The 19769-nt window shown below is 36.4% G+C and overlaps 1 protein-coding gene across 30 annotated transcripts in view; it reads right to left on the bottom strand.

Moving 5' to 3' along the window:
• Nucleotides 1-19769, bottom strand: part of TRIP12 (thyroid hormone receptor interactor 12) — a 166499-nt gene that overhangs the window by 18961 nt on the left and 127769 nt on the right. For 22 of the 30 annotated variants that reach the window (XM_074398915.1, XM_039469656.2, XM_039469654.2 and 19 more), the window contains 13 exons: nucleotides 18388-18488; nucleotides 17982-18156; nucleotides 16004-16145; nucleotides 14627-14818; nucleotides 13200-13351; nucleotides 10712-10884; nucleotides 9876-9949; nucleotides 9588-9787; nucleotides 8828-8955; nucleotides 7339-7490; nucleotides 6503-6645; nucleotides 5207-5363; nucleotides 3431-3529 (listed from right to left, as the gene is read on the bottom strand). In XM_074398915.1, coding sequence (XP_074255016.1) covers nucleotides 3431-3529; nucleotides 5207-5363; nucleotides 6503-6645; nucleotides 7339-7490; nucleotides 8828-8955; nucleotides 9588-9787; nucleotides 9876-9949; nucleotides 10712-10884; nucleotides 13200-13351; nucleotides 14627-14818; nucleotides 16004-16145; nucleotides 17982-18156; nucleotides 18388-18488 — 1888 coding nt within the window. The remainder of the gene's footprint in view (nucleotides 1-3430; nucleotides 3530-5206; nucleotides 5364-6502; nucleotides 6646-7338; nucleotides 7491-8827; nucleotides 8956-9587; nucleotides 9788-9875; nucleotides 9950-10711; nucleotides 10885-13199; nucleotides 13352-14626; nucleotides 14819-16003; nucleotides 16146-17981; nucleotides 18157-18387; nucleotides 18489-19769) is intronic. The other 8 variants (XM_039469662.2, XM_039469663.2, XM_074398920.1 and 5 more) reach the window with 1 other exon arrangement.

Raw genomic sequence — 19769 nt, 5'->3', positions numbered from 1 at the left:
TCTCTCAATCTTCCTACTCTCTTTCACTGAGGTCTAACTCAAGACATCTTGAGGACAGTACTCCTAGTCTGAATGCATCATTTACTTGGCACCTGTACCACCACCTTGCCACATTCTTTGGTACCTTTGTCCTGTGTCTCCCTGACTATATTGTAATCTTTTGAGTACAGAGACTCTGTCATAATCTGGAACCCTAGCATGCAGTATACTTCCCAGTACACAACAACTTATAATTTTAACTTTGGTGACTGAATACTCTTAGCTTTTCAAAAGTCATCAAGGAGAAAATGCTTAATAAAATGAATGAAAAATCAAAGTCATGATTAAAATTACTTAAATAGGCACAGTTAGTACCACACACGAAACTGCTGAATCTCTAATACCATGAGCCAGTTCATGTACATGAACTCAGTCATAACTTTGAGATTATACTATTATTACCTACATTTTATAGATAAGAAAGCTGAGGGGAAGAGTGGTTGGCTATTATAAATAAATAATTGGTATAAGGAGAGATCCAGAAATTTTAAGTCCAAAAGAGGTTCAGGGAAGGCCAAAAACTCTAAGTTTGTCTTTAAAAAAAAAATTAGGTGAAAGAAGAGGTGGAAGTATCCCAAGAGATTTAAATATACATGAAATACACAGAAAATCATTTCTTGAATCTTTTGGTACATGGTCCTGACTGTTTAAAAACATCTGAAAAGAAAGAAAAGACAAAGACTAGAAGGGAAGAAGTAAAACTATCTTTTATTCACTGATTATATGAATGTCTATGACACAAGGCAGCAAGCTATACAACTGGCGGCCACATTACAGCTCTGGCCCAGGGTCTGTTTCTGTACTGTCTACAAGGTAAGAATAACTTGTATTAATAATAATTTGAATAATATTTCACAACATGTGAAAATTATAAGAACTAAATTTCTGTGATTATAAAGTTTCAATGGAACACAGCCATGCTCATTCATTTGTCTTTTGGCACTTTTGCGCTACAAAGGTAGGAGCGAGTGGTTGTGATGGAGACCATGTGACTCACAAAGCCTGAAACATTTACTGTCTGGTCCTTCACAGAAAGGTTTCTTAAGCCATGGGTCTACAATAATCCTAAGTGATTTATTAAAAAGTCATTAGAATAGTTAAGTTTATAAACGTCACAGGAAACAAGGTTAAGATACAAAAATAAACTATTTCTGGAAACCAACAAACAACTGAAAACGAAAGGACAGTATCATTTTCAACATCATCAAAACAACATAAAATACTTGGGTGGAAGCAAAACGTGCAAAAAAAGACCTGTAGATATAAATAATGAAGCAATATTGTGAAAAATTAAAGATTCAGATAAGTGGACACCATGTTCATGGATCAGAAGATACAATGCTACAGACATGTCAATTCTCTCCAAACTCGAAGAAATCCTGCCAAACCTTTTGTAGACACTGGCAAGTTGATTCTAAAATTCACATGAAATAAAAGTTGAAAATAACCAAACCATCTTTGGAAAAAAAAAAAAAACAAGGGCTAGGCACAGTGGCTCATGCCTGTAATCCCAGCACTTTGTGGGGCCGAGGCAAGTAGATCACCTGAGATCAGGACTTAAGAGACCAGCCTGAACAACATGGAGAAAACCCATCTCTACTAAAAATACAAAATTAACCAGGCATGGTGGTACATGCCCTGTAATCCCAGCTACTTGAGAGGCTGAGGCAGGAGAATCAATCACTTGAACCTGGAAGGCAGAGGTTGTGGTAAGCCAAGATCATGCCATTGCACTCCAGCCTGGGCAACAAGAGCAAAACTCCGTCTCAAAGAAAAAAGAAAAAAAAGAGAAGACTTATACTATCTGATTATGACTTCCTATAAAGCTATGGTGATCAACACAGTATAGAATAATAAGAACAGAACAGAAAATCTCGATAGAGATCCAGACATCATAATCAACTGATTTCCAACAAAGGGGTCATGTTAATTAAATAGGAAAAAGAATGGTCTTTTCAGTAAATAGTGAAAAAAAAAAAAAAAAAAACCATATGAACAGCCTATGTCTTACAGAACTTCAAACTGTAATTTTTATATATATATATATATATATATATATATATATATATATATAACTTACAATGAATCACAGGTGAAAAGCCAACACTATAAAACTTCTAGAAAAACATATGAGAAAAATCTTTGAGATCATGGTTAAGATAAAAATTTCTTAGGATGCAAAAGGCACAAACCAGAAAAGAAAAAGGAAAAAAAAAAAAAAAAAGATAAACTGGATTTCATTAAAATTGAAAATTTCTGCTCTTCCAAAGACATTCTGTAAATAAATAAAAAGATAAGCCACAAACTAGAAGAAAATAATGGCCAAAAAGAGTGGGCTAAATTCTTGAACACTTCTCCAAAGAAAATATGTGAATGACCAGTAAGTAATGAAAAGATAATCAATACCATCAATCATCAGGGAAATTAAAATTAAAACCACAGTAAGATACCACTATAAACCCACTAGAATAATTAGAACAGTACCAAGTGTTTTGAGCACAAGAAGCAACTGGAACTCACATATATACATTACTGGTAGGAATGTAAAATGTGACAGATACTTTGGAAAACAGTTTTGTATCTCTTATAAAACATATCTTATCAAATAACTTAGCAAGTTAGCTCTGAGGTATTTATCCAAGAGAAGTAAAAACATATGTCTCCACAAAGACATGAATACAAATGTTACTCAAAACAGTCAAAAACTGGGAACAACCCAAATGTGAATCAACCAGTGATTGGTAAATGTATTTTGGTGCACTCATATAATGGAAGACTATTCAATAATAGGAAACAAACTGAAGATGAATGAATGGATGAATCTCAAAAGCATTATGCTAAGTGAAAGAAGAGTGACAAATGGCTACATACTGCCAGATTCCATTTATTATGATATTGTAAAAAAGACAACATTACAGAGACAGAAAAGACATCAATGGTTACCAGGGGCTGGGGATGGGGTAGAGGATGACTGCAAAGTGAAATGGAGGTACTCTGTGTGGTGACAGGAGTATTCTTTATCTTTATGTGAAAGTGGTTAACTGTCTGCATCTCTCAGCTCTTAAAACTGTACATTTTTGAAGTAAGCAGTTATTATTTATAAGTTATATCTCAGTAAACCTGATTTTTTTAAAAAGGCAATTCAAATATTTTGAAAGTTACTGGCTGTTTAAAACATCCTTTTGACTAACAACACAAATGTGTTCTAATGACAGGAAAAAAACTGCTGTTTATTGTTTAGATGAACCTTTGACAAATGGAGAACCTAGAACAAATCATTCAAAAGAAAAGAGAGCAAAGTTTCCCAACTTTGTCATAGTACCAAGAAACTCAAGTAACATTTAATCAAGAGCACAAGTCAAGCTAAATAATCACCGGACTCAAAGCTCACCTCATTTTCATACTGGATTTCTAACATGGCCCGTGAGCTGCCAAGGTCCTGCATCACAGACTCAGCCTGTTTTAGCAGCTCCTCTCTGTTCACAGTACGCTGAAAAGAGAGTACAACTGTCAGGAAACTATGCTTTACTAATATTACACTTTAATAAACAGGTGGCATTTCTTCAAAGAACAAAATCAACTTAATTGTTAACACTTATTAAACAGATAACTCAGAAAAGGCTGAGGTAGCTGTATGGCTACAAACATCAACAGCACCATTCAATATATCAAGGAAACCAGATGCAAGAGTAATTACTAATTTATCTTGAATCCACGGCAAGTTCAAAAACCTCAAATTGGGGAAGAAAAAAAAATCTCTGTATCTTTGCCAAATATCAACGCAATCTCAGGGCTGCCGTTTCATAAAATCTCCCCGGGTACATTTATATTTACCTAGAGAAATAGGTATGGAGGTAGCAGGTCAAACAAGTGGGCAGGGAAACCTATTGGCTCTGATCTGCCAAGATCCTACTAGCACTACTACAAACACCTGTGAATGAGACTTTCTCTTTCTCTCTCTCTCTTTTTTTTTTTTTTTTTTTTTGAGACAGAGTTTCGCTGTTGTTATCCAGGCTGGAGTGCAATGGCATGATCTCGGCTCACCGCAACCTCCGCCTCCGGGGTTCAGGCAATTCTCCTGCCTCAGCCTCCTGAGTAGCTGGGATTACAGGCACGCGCCACCATGCCCAGCTAATTTTTTGTATTTTTAGTAGAGACAGAGTTTCACCATGTTGACCAGGATGGTCTCGATCTCTTGACCTTGTGATCCACCCGCCTTGGCCTCCCAAAGCGCTGGGATTACAGGCTTGAGCCACCGCGTCCGGCCCCAAGGTCCTACTAGATTTTGAATTTATGCCAGTATCAGTGCTTATGGAATCCTAATGAGGATATGAATAGGATGACCTTTTTAACGTACAATGTTTGCTTTATGTTTTGTTTTGCTTTTCAGTATACACTTCATTCCCTGCCACCCATCTAACTCCTTTACGGTAGTACTAATGTCTCTTATGAGACTTTTGGAGATAATGGCTTTACAAAGACAAAATTAAATCCCTAGCCAAAAAAAAAAAAAAAAAAAAAAAAAAAAGCTGGAAAAACAACAACAAAAAACAGGTAAATGAACAGAAAAGACCTAAGTAAAAAACAGTAGGGGTCAGAGCTGTAGAACTCGTCTCTGTTGGCAATAGCTCAGGCACTGTGATTCAGAGCCATAAATGTGCAACCAAGATTTAGAAGCACAGATTAAGTTAGCAATATTTGGGCTAACTGGTATAAGAGACTCAAAATATATTAAGGATTTTGTTTCAGGCACTTCTAATTGGAGTGACTTGTTAAGGGAATGATATAGATCTGATTAATTCTATTACGTAAGGGATCAATTTTTAAAGGCACGATATAGTTTGAAGTCCTAATTTAGAATGAAAAAAAGTTTCAGTGATAGAAGACAAAAGATTCTTGGTACAAGGGTTATGGCAACTATAGAAGAAAGGAGAGTTGTAGAAATTATTTCAGACACTGGATGTGGCTGGGGAGGAGAGACACTCTCAATGAAGGATAAGGAAGAATCACAGATAGTCCAGCTCCAAGAGACTGAAAGGAAAATAGGGGTAGATGACTATGATCAAGGCCTCCAAGACCAACATGCATATTTAGATACACCACAGTTCTAGTTTCCCCATTACTTTGAAAAGCTCAGATTATTTAAAGATTTTAGGCAGAAACTTACTTTTTTTCTATCCAATCTAGGTGCAACTCTGCTATCTTGAGAATCAGACTGGTTGATTTCTGGGTTTGTATCAAGTAATCTTTGCATTGCTCGGTCCCGATCAAATGCAGTTACATAAAAAAGCATTTGCCGGGTATCAAAAGGAAAGAAAAATGGGCTGTAAAAAGATGCAATGTAAGTTTATTATCTGGATAAGAATCAGAAACTACTTAAAAAAAATCAAAACTTGTATTAGAAACAACTTTTGATATGATATAGAATAAAAATTATAAATAAAACAAGTAAAAATTGTTTAGGTTTGTTTATTTATTATTTATTTATGAGATGGAGTCTTGCTCCCAGGCTGGAGTGCAATGGTGTAATGATCTTGGCTCACTGCAACTTCCACCTCCCGGGTTCAAGCAATTCTCCTGCCTCAGCCTCTCGAGTAACTGGGACTATAGGCGCCTGCCACCACACCTAGCTAACTTTACATTTTTAGTAGAGACGGGGTTTCACCACGTTGGCCAGGCTGGTCTTGAACTCCTGACCTCAGGTGATCCATCCGTCTCGGCCTCCCAAAGTGCTGAGATAACAGGTGTGAGCCACCATGTCCAGCTAGGTCAATTAATTTTTAAGAATTTTCATGTCTTACATGAAATTTTTAAGTGATTAAGTAATACTGCATTATGTAGAATCTGGTATTTAACGTTTAAAATCCTACACTTAAGCCTAACCAAGATCATCTTTAATCTACCCGAAGGAAGCGTAACATGACCAATGAAAGCTAATTTTTAAAATATGACCACCACTTTCATGAGGCACTTCATTCGTCCCAAAACTAGCCCTATCTCCCAGTCCATATCGAAGGAAAAATTGTCTTCTATGACACTGGTCCCTGGTGCCAAAAAGAATTGGGGACTGCTGATGTAAATGTATATGGCCAGTGGCTATTACATTTATCACTGTAGTTCTAAAAGTCCCTGACCCAAGCAGGTTCAGAGAATCAAGCAACTACACCTTTGGAATCCGATTTTATGATAACAGAGAATGTTGACTATCCTCAGCCAAACTGCTATGTGTACTTTCCTATTTCATATACGTATATAGCCACATACTATCAAGAAGATCTAGTACCAGCCCTCAAACTTGCCTAGTCTGTTTATATGCTAAAGCCACACAATTAAGCAAGTTGTGATCAACAGTATTAATAAATATTTGACTAGGTCCAGTAAAGACAATGTTTCTGTAACAAAATACATCAAGACCAACCCAGTAACATTTCCAAGGCCACCATTACAGAAGTGATTGTCTTACCAGGTTTTTCCTAGCTCAGTAAGCCATGTTGGGATGTTTCCTGTCATGATTACTAAAGGATCTTGAAGTTGCCTATTTGCTTTTGCTGTTAACTTACTGTTAATAAATTCACTAGTTGGAATAATTTCCTTGCACATTGCATTCTGTAAAATGTTTAAAAAAAAAAGTCTACATGTATTAAAACATTAGGATTATATTAACAATTTCTTCCATTATCCCCAAATCCATGCAAAGTACCCTGAATTCACGTGCTGGTTTCCAACATATGACACACAGCCTCTCATTACTGTGCCCAACTCTAACAATTCCCACAATACACTGTTAAGCCCTCACGCATCCCCTTGCCGCTGCTGCGCATACCCCCCAACCCACTGCTGCTGGCTCAATCATTCACTGATGTTGCAGCTTATGTTTCATGCAGGACCAATTCCTTTACTTTTCTCTATGCTATATAAATATCAAAGGCAGCATGCAACTTTCACTCAACTTTTACTTGATATATATAAACTTTTGGTTACATGTACCTAAAAATTTTTAACTATAATAAATCCATGTTCAAGTTTCATACTGCAGCTTAATTTCATAAATTTATTGCTAGACAAAACTTTACACAACTGCCAAGAGAATTAATCCAAGACTGTGGGCTGGGAGAAAAAAAAGCGGGGGAGGTTTCCACTGATGAGTACTCTGTACTTCACTGGACTAGGATCTTCACATTTAGTTGAATCACTGTTTCCATTTCTAGTGCAATAGGAAATTTATCAATCACTAAAGAGAAACTATAAAGTCATGAACAACAGACCATGAAAACTTCACAAGTAGGCAACATTACTCACATCATACAAGTAATACCAGTATCGACTGATAGCATGTAAAACTCTTAAAAGAAGGATCACATCTAATGACGGGTCTTCAAATGTTATATTTTCAGGTGGTGTGGGAATGAGGTAAACTTCTAAAGGATTTGATACTGATGGGCACACTCCATCTAAGGGACAAAAGATCAAAGTAAGTTTTGATCAAAATTAGAAAGCGTAAGCCAGTGAAGCCAAGGTCTTATCACCACTAAAACAGTAACCAGAAGTTGTTATAGTCAATGCTTGGAATCCTATTAGTAGCGTATTGATAGGTTTGACAATCTTCCCTTTTTATCTTACATATATAAAATGTCTAGGCTTATAAAAACTTCACTTTCCCTTCGCATACCCAAATAAACATTATAATGGAGAAAAGCTGACTCTTCCTCATTTCTCCTTTATACCAGAAGCAATGGCTAACAGTAAAATGGCTGGAGGAATAAAAACAAACTGTTTAAGTTCACTGTTACAGAAATTTCCTATATTTTTCATATCTAGTTTATAACAAGACAAGTACCTCAAAATTAAAAATCTGGTAAAAGAAACTTGGTTATTTAATACAAGGTTTAGAACTGAACAGACTGAGAGTTTTCAAGCAGCGTCTGTGAATCCTTTGTTGTTAGGCTGCATTAAGTAAAGGCACTAAAAAAAAAAATCGGACAGATTGAAACAGTTGCCATTTACTTGTAGCAGGCAAAATAATGAAAAATCATACCACCATCATTTCATAAAAGAAAATGGCATTTTTTAGCACCAAAAACCTAACAATCTCAAAACTAAGAGTCTTTTATACCGAACAAACTTAGTTTTGTGGTAAAAATTGCTAGAGGTCCCTTGTTTCTGTGGACAAGGAAACCAGTGTGAGAAAATTACTGTAATGGAGGCAGGAAGGGAGGTGGGGGCTCTTCCATGGAACGATAATATTGTCTAACCTTAAGGAATTGTTAGTATCATATTTTTAAAGGGAAGAAATGAGGGAAGAGAGGAAAACTACAGAGAAGGAAGTATTACAGAGGAAAATAACTATCACAAAGTGACTGCTATATTCTATGGTCATTATATTACCTGGCATCACTTTTTATAATTACTATAATTCTACCACTTTAACTATAATGAATGACAATAAAAAATTAAAGTCCAATTGGATCAATCACTGTCTTCAGTCTCTTCTTTAGTGAATGTGTTTTACCAATGAAATTTGTTTCAGCCTTCGCGAAAGCCTGCTTTGAATTGGGAATAAGTTTTTTCCCAATTTTCCTTCTCTATTTAATTTTGTAGGCACTTAATTTTTCATTTTCTGGATATTAAAGTCAAGAATTAAATGTGATCAAACTGTTCATAACTTCATTTATTTCTCAATTATATTCAGAGATTTTACTACTAAATACATATCACTCTTTTAAAATCATGAAAAGGGAAGACTAGCGCCCAGCTGGCAATTCATTTTCTCCTTTATCTACCATCTTACCGTGCCATAATTCATCATGCTTTTTTGCATTTCTAGGGGAAGTTTTTGTTGGAGCAGTTTGGGCTCTTCCTCTTTTACCACCAACACAATCTTTATTACTTTCTTCATCCTCTCTCACAGGTTTATACCTAAAATGACAAGACAATATATAAATCAAATGTAGATTTTAAAACTGAAAATTATTCTACAAAGTCAAAATCTAAGTCACAGACACCACACAGTTACCAGAAGACCATTCTGAGATCTATTCCTCTTTCCTAGCATGTATTTGGAGAATTGCCATTGGCACTACTTCTTAAAAGAGGTCACCTACAGACCACCTTCCCAGAAGGGGCTGCCTGAGAAACTCCAAGGGTGATTCTAGGAAGAATGGCTCTCTTCAAGTATACGTAGCAGGCACTCACAGACTACACAGGAAGCTGCATCCAAATGCCTTTTAAGGACTCAGAGATGCCAAACTTCAGATTACCTAATGGAACGTCATCTTATGGCAATATTTTTGTTTTAAAGACCTGAAATAAATCTAGAAAATAAATCTAGTAAATCATAATTATTGTCCATGAATATGTTTTCTAGTAGACTCAACGAGGAGGCTACATACACATACGCACATTATCAAACATTTGAAATCACCTTTAAGAACTGAAATGTGTGATTCTGGGCCCCCTATCCTTATGAAAGCCAGCCATTAATTTAATGTGAATTCTAAAACACAAGAGTTTCAAAGTTTATGAAAAACCAAAAGAATTTTCAGACTTGCCATATTGTATGAGTCTTTGTCCAAATACCAGCTCTGCCTAGAGGATTGCTCTCATCATCCGTGGATTCTCTTTCATCTTCAGCCTGTAAACTAAACTGCCGTACTGCCTGATATACAGTCATGTTATACGGCAGCAAATGTTCTCCAATATAAAACTGCAGCCTGTGTCTTACATTTCCAGAATTTAGGAACTGAGCAGCCTGAATAAAAGAAAGCAAAATCCATTTAAGCCACAGGCCCTGAATTTTATATAGCACATTATAACACGGTGGGAATATAGTACCTTACCAGAGACTCATCTATTTCCTCATCTGATCCATCATCATCGCTATCTTCATCATCTTCTCTTACTCTTCCATACCCTGAAGACCCAAGTAGATCTTTAAACTCAGAGCAATTTCAGGTGTGAAAACAAAATTCTGTATACACTGGTTAAACACAGTCTTAGAAAAACACATACAGGTTCAGTATCTGTTACCTGAAATGCTTAAGCCCGTAAGTGTTTTAGATTTCAAATTCTTTAGATTTGGAATATTTGCATGTCTTGGGGATGGGACACAAATCTAAACATTAAATTCATTTATATCTCATATACATGGTGTGAAGGTAATTCTATACAGTATTTTCAATAATTATGAGGATAAAAGTGTATGTAAACTGAACCATCAGAAAGCAAAGGTGTCAGGTGTGAAGTCTTCCACTTGTGGTATCACGTCAGCACTCCAAGTTTCAGATTTTGGAGCATTTTGCATTTCTGATTTTCAGGTTAAGGATGTTCAACCTGCATATATTACACTCTGATCTATGAAGCAGAAAGGGCTAAGAAAATTACCAAACACAAAATGTCATTTCTACTACATTTCACCAAGATACTCATCATTCGAGTAAGCAGTTAACCCAGAGTAAGTTCAGTATATGAATGAATAAGTTCAGTATATGAATATATATTCATATACTGAACTTACTCTGTATACTAGAAATATAAATGACAGGAAATATAAGTTCCTGACATCTAGGTTTTAACAGAAACAATGTTAAACAGAGAAATAATGTATATATCTCTTAATGCAAATTTCTCCCCAAATACACAGACATATCACACAAAACAAATATATGGGAAGTACCTCTAACCACCAGATATCTCTCAATAGCTTGTACCAAAGCCAGAGGGTCGATCTTGACAGGTCCACCCTTCCACTGCTTTACATTTGCACAGTCTGGATGTCTTTGTAACTGGCATTTTAATTGATGTGTGTTGAAAAATTTTAAAGCCTGTGATCCTCTGTTGAGAGAAAAGCTCAAGATAATTTATGAAAAACAAGTTAGTCTATTATTTTCACAATTAATATACATTAATTCAAATAAAGGAAAGTTAATAAAAACGGCATTTCCATAAGACACTACTACTAAGCTTACTTACCAGTTCTGTAAATGGTAAAGTTGATAATTCAAGTTATTTAGAAAAAGTTATTATACATAAGAAATAAGAGGCAAATGTGTATGTGTGCATATGAAAACCTTAAGTCAACATCTGATCTCTGTCCCATCATAAATCCATGAGAGCAGAAATACTTCACCCATGAATATTTAATTATTTTTCTTGAACAAAAATTCAACTATTTGAGAATACTCCTGCAACATTTTGCCCCTTCCTACTGAATTCTATTTTAAAAATGCAAAAAAAGTCTTTTTAAAATTTCAAAGATTTCAACTACAAAATTACTTTAAAAACTAACCTTTAAAATTTACTTTGCTATAATAGTTTTGAATGGAGCAGTTGAAACCTGGTCATGATGTTTAATTGCTCATTTCGGAAAAGCTCTGGCAGGAGTCAGATACAGACAAACTTAAACTGTGATTATCTGTATGATACCAGAAAGCAAGCTTGTCCAACCTGCAGCCCACAGGCCGTATGCAGCCCAGACTTGCTTTCAAGGCAGCCCAACCCAAATTCATAAACTTTTCTTGAAACACAATGAGTGTTTTTTTTTTTTTTTTTTGAGACGGAGTTTCGCTCGTTACCCAGGCTGGAGTGCAATGGCGTGATCTCGGCTCACCGCAACCTCCGCCTCCTGGGTTCAAGCAGTTCTCCTGCCTCAGCCTCCTGAGTAGCTGGGATTACAGGCACGCGCCACCACGCCCAGCTAGTTTTTTGTATTTTTAGTAGAGACGGAGTTTCACCATGTTGACCAGGATGGTCTCGATCTCTCGACCTCGTGATCCACCCGCCTCGGCCTCCCAAAGTGCTGGGATTACAGGCTTGAGCCACCGTGCCCGGTCGCGAGTGTTTTTTTTTTTAAAGCTCATCAACTAACACCATTGTTAGTGTATGTGGCCCAAGACAATTCATCTTTCAGAGTGGCCCAGGGAAGCCAAAAGATTGGACCCTCCTGGACATAAAGCATACAAACAGGGATATGGAGAAAAATATTCCATTATATGAATACATACATGTGCAAACATACAAATTTGGACAAAAATAAAAAGCTTCATGGTTTTCTAAAGCATAATTGAAAATGCCCCCTAATTTCATGAACTCCTTCAGGAAAGCATAATGATTAAAACTGCGTATCACACATTACATTAAACTTCGAAGCCGAAAATAAACCCTAGTCCATGATGTGATTGCTTTTATTATTCAATAATGCATACTCCTTTTAATTCAAACAAATTTTTTAAAATGTTTTTAAAACATCAAAATGTGGATTTTAAAAAACCAAACCAGGCTGGGTGTGGTGGCTCAGGCCTGTAATCCCAGCACTTTGGGAGGCCAAAGCAGGAGGATCACTTGAGGCCAAGAGTTGGAGACCAGCCTGGACAACAAAGTAAGACCCCCGTCTCTACAAAAAATAAAAAACTTAGTGGAGCATGTTGCCACATGCCTGTGGCCCCGGCTACATGGGAAGCTGAGGCAGAAAGATCTCTTCAGCCCAGGAGGTCAAGGCTGCATGCAGTGAGCCATGTTAACACTACTGTACTCCAGCTTGGGCAACTGAGTGAGACACCTGTCTCAAAAAAAGAAAATAAAAACCAAATAAATTTCCTATTTTCCAAGTTTCCAGTTAAAATATTCCATGAAACTTACAACATTCCACAACACAGAACAGTTAATTCTTTCCTGGAGCACCTCAAGAGTCCTTAAAACCACATTAAAAATATACTTACTAGTAAAACTTCAAAATAAACATGTTTGAACACATCAAAATACAAAGTTATAACCACTTATATTACATATAAATCATCCTGCTCAAAATGTAAACATTATTCATATCCACAAAAAAATTTTTTACCCTACTGAAATTAAACACAAAGTTCTTAAGGATGCTTTGTATGTTAAAGCATATAAATTTAAGGAAAACTAAGCCTATTAAAAGTTATGAATACAATCACTGGATTATATATTTATAAAGGATCCTATTTAAGGCACATGGTATAATTTTAAAGATAAAAAGCATCTGATTCGTTCTTTAGAGTACTTAATTTCTTTCATCATTACAGCTGAATGTTTGCTGGGCCAATCAAGACTTTACCAGACCTCTTTTGCCAGCTTACCCCAGTGAAATTAAGTGCCAAATTCCAGTGGCAAGGGTATAGCCAGGCAATGATCCTTACCTGCCTCCCGTCCCATTTCCACTAGGGAAATCATGTACTTTGACTGGAAATTGTTCCATCTGGCTGAGGCAGTTGTTCATCTTGTGAACTAATGCCAACAAAGGTGCATTACCCACTGGTTCCACTCTTCCAATTGGCTCTTCTCCAGGAAGCTAAAGTTATAAATAAATGAACAGGTTAAGCAAGGCCTTTTCAAAACAAAACTCTCCTCGAAGAGAAAATTTAATAAGCAGTCTTACAAAACAGAATCATTCGTCCATTCATCTTTATCTTTTATGACAGATTTGGTTTGAATGATGTTTCCAAATAAATTATTTCAATAAAGACACACTTTTTGTACAGCCCACAATCCTGTATTCACAATTCCTAAATCCAAAGGCTCTAAAACCACAAGTCACTTGGTGGCAAAATGTGATCCAAACAGACATAAGGCTATTTACAGTCTTTATCTGATTTTTGTAAGAATATTCATGTTTTGCCATTAAAATATTTAACACTATGATATAGAGTGCTATTCAGAAACTGCTGGGAATTTTAATGTACTATATACACTGTAAGGCCCTTGAAACCCACCAAACTCCAGGGATTTCAGATAAGAGATTGCAACTTGCACATAATCTTAAGTACGATGTAAAACTATACATAATACCATCATGCTTGTAATGAATCTCCAATAAATATCAACTCTGCTTCAGGTAGCCCCACAAGTTAAAATACAAGCAGTGCTCTAATGCCTCTTAACTTAGCAAGCGCATGGTGAAACAGTGCTAACACATAGGGAGAGCTATCCTTAGCCCTATAACAAGATAAGCCAGAGAGAAATGTTCCAAGTGATGTCTTCTCCTTAAGTCACTGTAATACAAGGAGAATGCCGTCAACCGTATCCAAGAATTATCCTCTTGCTCTCACCTACTTAGAGTGAAGGAAGGGGAGCCACTCTGTGGCTCCTGGCATTACAATCCACTTATAAACAGTAACATAAATGGTCATTACGCACCCTTGATTGGAATTGTTACAACTGCATTTTATGCACAAACTAGGAAAATATACCTCCTCTATCTTATTACAGACGTTTGTTTCCCTAAAAGAGCTATTACAAACTACACACGGTTAAAAACAAATATTACACGTAAAACACACTCACAGGTGAGAGACTACTACTACTGGCTCATCTTCAAGCAAAAGAGACTCAAGATACTTCAACCATAGAAACAGTGACATGGGCTTTCTGTTAAATCCCCATTTCATTGTTTTACTATTTACTTTGATATACAGAAGTTGAAGGGTTCCAACTGTGTAAAAACCTAGACACTTTGCCTCAATGTCTTGACCAAGACCTGCTGGAATTTATTACTGACACGAAAATGTATGCATTACTGAACAGTGATTCTTATAATAAGATATACAAGCATTATTAGATAACTTACTGGAGAAGAAAAAAATACATGAAGAAATCTCTTTAATCTGATCTCTCTGCTCACAGCATCCTTTTCACTTTTAGATGTCAAATAAAGCAACAGCTGCTTCACAAATCCACTATGTTGGATTTCAAATGATGAAACATCTGACTCTGAGACTATGCTACGGATTTCTACAAGGCACTCAGCTCCACCATCCACCTGCAAGAGTTGGTAAAAGTATTTCCATATTGATTTAAGCAGTACTTAAAAAATACACAACTCGCATATCCTCAAAAGGAACTACATATATTCTCAATGCCCTTAAAAAAGAGGGCGGGGAATGGTACAGTCGCAGTAAATCCTTGGAAAATATGATTTTAAATACACACACACACACACTCCATGACGAAAACCAGGAATCTGTAAGAAAATCTTCACATTCAACCAATGTAGTTTTCTTTAAAAAAAATATATTTTTAAAACATGAGGACACAAACTGAAGAATAAGGGGCTATATAAAACATTAGAATGAAGCCGGGCGCAGTGGCTCAATCCTGTAATCCCAGCACTTTGGGAGGCCAAGGTGGGCAGAACACGAGGTCAAGAGATCGAGACCATCCTGGCCAATATGGTGAAATCCTGTCTCTACTAAAAATACAAAAATTAGCTAGGCGTGGTGGCGTGCACCTGTAGTCCCAGCTACTCGGGAGGCTGAGGCAGGAGAATTGCTTGAACCTGGGAGGCAGAGGTTGCAGTGAGCCGAGATTGTGCCACTGCACTCCAGCTTGGCACTTGGCGACAGAGTACTGTCTCGAAAAAGAAAAAAGAAAAAAATAATAAAAAAAACACTAGAATGAAAAGATGAATCAAGAATACAAAGTGTGGTTTTAATTAATACATTTAAGGTCCCAGCAAAACAATTTCTTGGAAAACATACTACCAAGACTGCTCAAGGTACATCAAAAACATTAAACAAAACTAAACCAAAAAAACACCAAGAACCAGATGAAACATAAAACACATTAGAAAACCTCTAGCTATGAGACCTCATGTGGAGATGGGAGCTAAGGAAGGCCTATCATCTATACCTACAGCTGAGGATGACTTAGAAAACAGATGTGCTTGTGGGGACATTTCTGAAGTTTCTTCATTTGTCAAGAATTATGAGATGTGAAGGAAAGAAAGTCAAAGACGAAGTTTCTAGTACATTTAATAATACAAACTGATGAATTCTGATAGTCAAGGGATAAGTAAAAGAAACGCCAGCACCAAGGGTGTATGTAAGGTAAAAGTCGATCTATGATAGCTAAATCCACAGAAAGCTAGAGAGTCATGAAGGAAAAGAGTAGCAGGAGATGCTGGGAAGAGACTGAAAAAGACAGCAGAATGCACTGGCCATAGCACCTGGAGGTTGAGTTGTTCAGTTGCAGCACAGAGTCTCTGAAGGACATTCAATGCAGGGTTGCTTCCATCCATATTCTCGGAACTGAAATAACGTTCTACAAATTTATGTGCCTGCTCTTTAATCCAACCTTTAATTTTTTCTCTACAAGAAACGAAAAGGAGATATTAAAGTCCCAGTGTACATAGAAAGGATGTAACTTCTGATCAAGGCAAACAGCTGCTACCATTTAAAATCCTTTGTGGCCTATGCTTACAGATTAATAAATTCAGATTCCATAATCAAATTAGCTTTCACTTTGAAAATTGGCTGTCATGTAACACCTAGAGAATTGTCTAAAAACTTAAAATACATTTCAGGTCATTACATGAATTGTAAACAAAGTGTACTAATTTTTTGGAATCCTGTAATATAATACTTTCCTAAGTGTTCCCCCAAATGCAATTTTACATAATGATTTTCTTTTTTGTTGAGATGGAGTCTCACTCTGTCACCAGGCTGGAGTGCAGTGGCACTATCTCGGCTCCCTGCAAGCTCCACCTCCCAGGTTCAAGTGATTCTCCTGCCTCAGCCTACTGAGTAGCTGGGACTATAGGTGCACGCCACCATGCCCAGCTAATTTTTGTATTTTTAGTAGAGACTGCGTTTTACCATGTTGGCCAGGATGGTCTGGATCTCTTGACCTCATGATCTGCCCACCTCACCCTCCCAAAGTGCTGGGATTACAGGTGTGAGCCATCGTGCCCAGCCTACGTAATTATTCTCTAAAGTACATACATAGCTGCATTGTCTTTAACTTGTCGTTCTCAAAGAGCTGAAGTAAAAAGATTTACGGACCAGAAACATGCACCTATTAAGGATGTAATAAGCTATGGCAAACAAGATCTGGCTGTTTAAATTACTAATGCTGATGGCTTCAAAAATACATTCACTTAATTATTTTTATACCCCGAAATGCAGAAAAACAACCAACAAAACCAAAGCAAGCATATTTATTTTCTGAATGGCATTTGATCTTTTAAATGAGCACTGGAATCACTAGGAGGTCTTGTTAAAAGTTCAGATTTCTGGGTTTCACTCTCAGAGATTTTGGATAAGTAAACTGGGGAAGGGCATAGAAGTGTTTAAAAGCACTCCATGTGGATTCACTTGGAAGTCATCAGAAGACCAAACACGTAAAAGCACTGGATGTAAAGGGCCATTCTTTCAAACTGATGAGCTGGTGGATACTTAGTTTTGTACTGTCAAAGGACAACATTTGCTTTGAGACTTAGGATTTTTCCCTAGCATGTGTCTCTTCTTGGGCTGTGTTGAAATATACAACCAACCAACCAAATGGAATTATCACAAGCAGTTTTTCATAACTTTGTAGTTAGGCCAAACATTACATGCTGTCATGGATTACGAAATTCAGAAAACACTGCCTCATATTTATGTATAGCTATACCACTGAACAGCATTTTCACTGGAAAAAGAAATTATTATCTGGAGAGGGACATAATCATGTTGGTATGCTACATACAGAGCTCAAAAATAAAACTAGTCCCAAGGACTTTTAAAAAAAAAAAAAAAAAAAAAAGAAAAGCTCTCCCCTAAAATCCTTACATTTCATTGTAACGGATAGAGAAATTTTATCATGAAAGATGGGAAGAGTGTGCACAGAAAATGTCAGCTTTTCCTTGTCTAGAACAAAACTGAGGAAGAGGTTCCCCAAGGAACACAACTTGATTTTGAACATATATGCCTTTTAGCTAGGTATGCTGAAAGGAGTTTCAAAGCACATGACTGGAACTTAGGACAAAGCCAGATGCAGGGTCCATAAATTGAGAATCTACCTAATTCTTAAACTATGCTCCTTCTAAGAACAAATTAAAGTGCTGTGTCTATGTATCATTTCCACACAATAAATGTACTGGCTGAAATAATGTTAAGTTTTTCTGATATGGGAATAGAAGCAACAAAAAATTTCCCCCACTTCACCTATTATTGGAGATGGTATCCTTTGAGGCAGCCCTGGCAAGACCACTACCTCCCGCAGTCCGTGCTGGCTCAATGTTGTTGCTGTTGGACTGTGCACTTAACCTTCCCCATGTTTTTGGATTCAAGCTTGCCAGGAAAGAAGATTTAGGTGACTGAGTAGTGGTGGGACTTTTAGCTATGAAAAGAAAAAAGAACTACAGTTAAATCATTTTAGCTTAACTGATGAAAACCAACCGATTTTTAAGATTCACAGTCTTAACAGATTAACTAAAAGAACTAAGAACACTTAGTTCTCAGGAAACTTAGGCATACTTCAAGAGCTACTGGCAGTTTTAATAAAGCACATTTCTGCAACTGCTCCCACCCCCTCCCTTTTACCTCCCCATGGTCTCAGCAAAGGGGTTACCTTGATTGTCTACTTTGTCATCATCTCTTGGAGGTGAGTACTTTGGCCTTCTTGGCCCTCGTTTTGGCAGTCGTTTTCTCTTTAGGACATCACTTAGTCGACTATCACATGGGAAAATATGAGATAAGTTTAGTAATTACCACTGTTTTATATCTTCACTCACTGAAAAAGCAAGCTAAAAGGGCAGAAACAGTGAATTATCAAATCCTGTCATAACAAGGTATGTTCTTGATTAGTGACTATTTAATGCCAGTCATGTTCTAGAGGTGTGCAGACAAAGGAAATGATTACTGAGAAAATAACTAGCTGTTTAACTATACTGAACTATGAAAAATAAAGCCAATCTTTGTGTAATTTGCAAGTACAGGAAAAAAAAAAGAAAAAAGAAAAATAAAGCCAAATAAGATATAACTGATCAATTTTCTATGTGTTCAACTTTAAATGTAATGTTAAGTACATAAAAGAAATACGCAACACAAAGAAGCAAAATAAAAATAACTGGGTAATCACGGATCTGAAAAATAATGTTAAATCTGCATACCATCCTTTTTCCCTAACCAAAATGGCCATAAGTAAAATAAACATGACACTTAAGTGTTCATACTGTCAAAATACTCTTTTGCTTATACTACCCAAAGTAATTTCATAGTGTGACAATGGCAATAACATCCTAAATAAACGCATTTACAAACATTTTAGTGAGATTTTGTAATCCTATATATAAATCTAGTGAGCAGTGTGAATAACCTATTCTGAATTAAAATCATTTGCAAAATCAAAAACACCCGTAGCCTATGTTCTAATGACACTAGAAATTGTTTGTAACAGCAATAAACTTTTAGAATAACAAAGCTAAATGAGGTGAAAAGGCTGAAAGATGTTCTGGTTTAGTTGTCTGTGGCCCAAATAAAACTGGAAAAATCTGGGGAAAAAAAAAAAATCAATCAATCTATCTATCTATCTATAGAGAGAGAGAGAGTTTACAACACCTGACATTTCTGTGGAATATACTTAATAATGTGCTCAAACATGCTTGACAGTAAGGAAAAATGAACTTTCAAAGGATGAAAAATGTAATTAAACAATTTCCATCTTAAAAATTAAATTAATACAAAGTTTTCATCTGTAACCATGCTGTAATATGGAACCACTTAGAACTATTTAAAACCACTTAAAATATTTTAAGAAAAAAGTTATTTTCTCTTTTTTTTTTTTGGCATAATCAGCTGTTAGACTTTATAATCAATTTCAACTCCTTAAATTAAAATGGCTCAGAAATACTGCATTTGAGCTGGGCATGCTGGCACATGCCTGTAGTCCCAACTACTTCGGAGGCCAAGGTGGGGAGGGTCACTTGAGCCCAGGAGTACAAGGTTAGCCTG

This window comes from Saimiri boliviensis, chromosome 5 (genome assembly GCF_048565385.1).
Source record: "Saimiri boliviensis isolate mSaiBol1 chromosome 5, mSaiBol1.pri, whole genome shotgun sequence".
NCBI classification, from domain to species: Eukaryota; Metazoa; Chordata; class Mammalia; order Primates; family Cebidae; genus Saimiri; species Saimiri boliviensis.
This window is presented reverse-complemented; position numbering and strand designations above follow the sequence as displayed.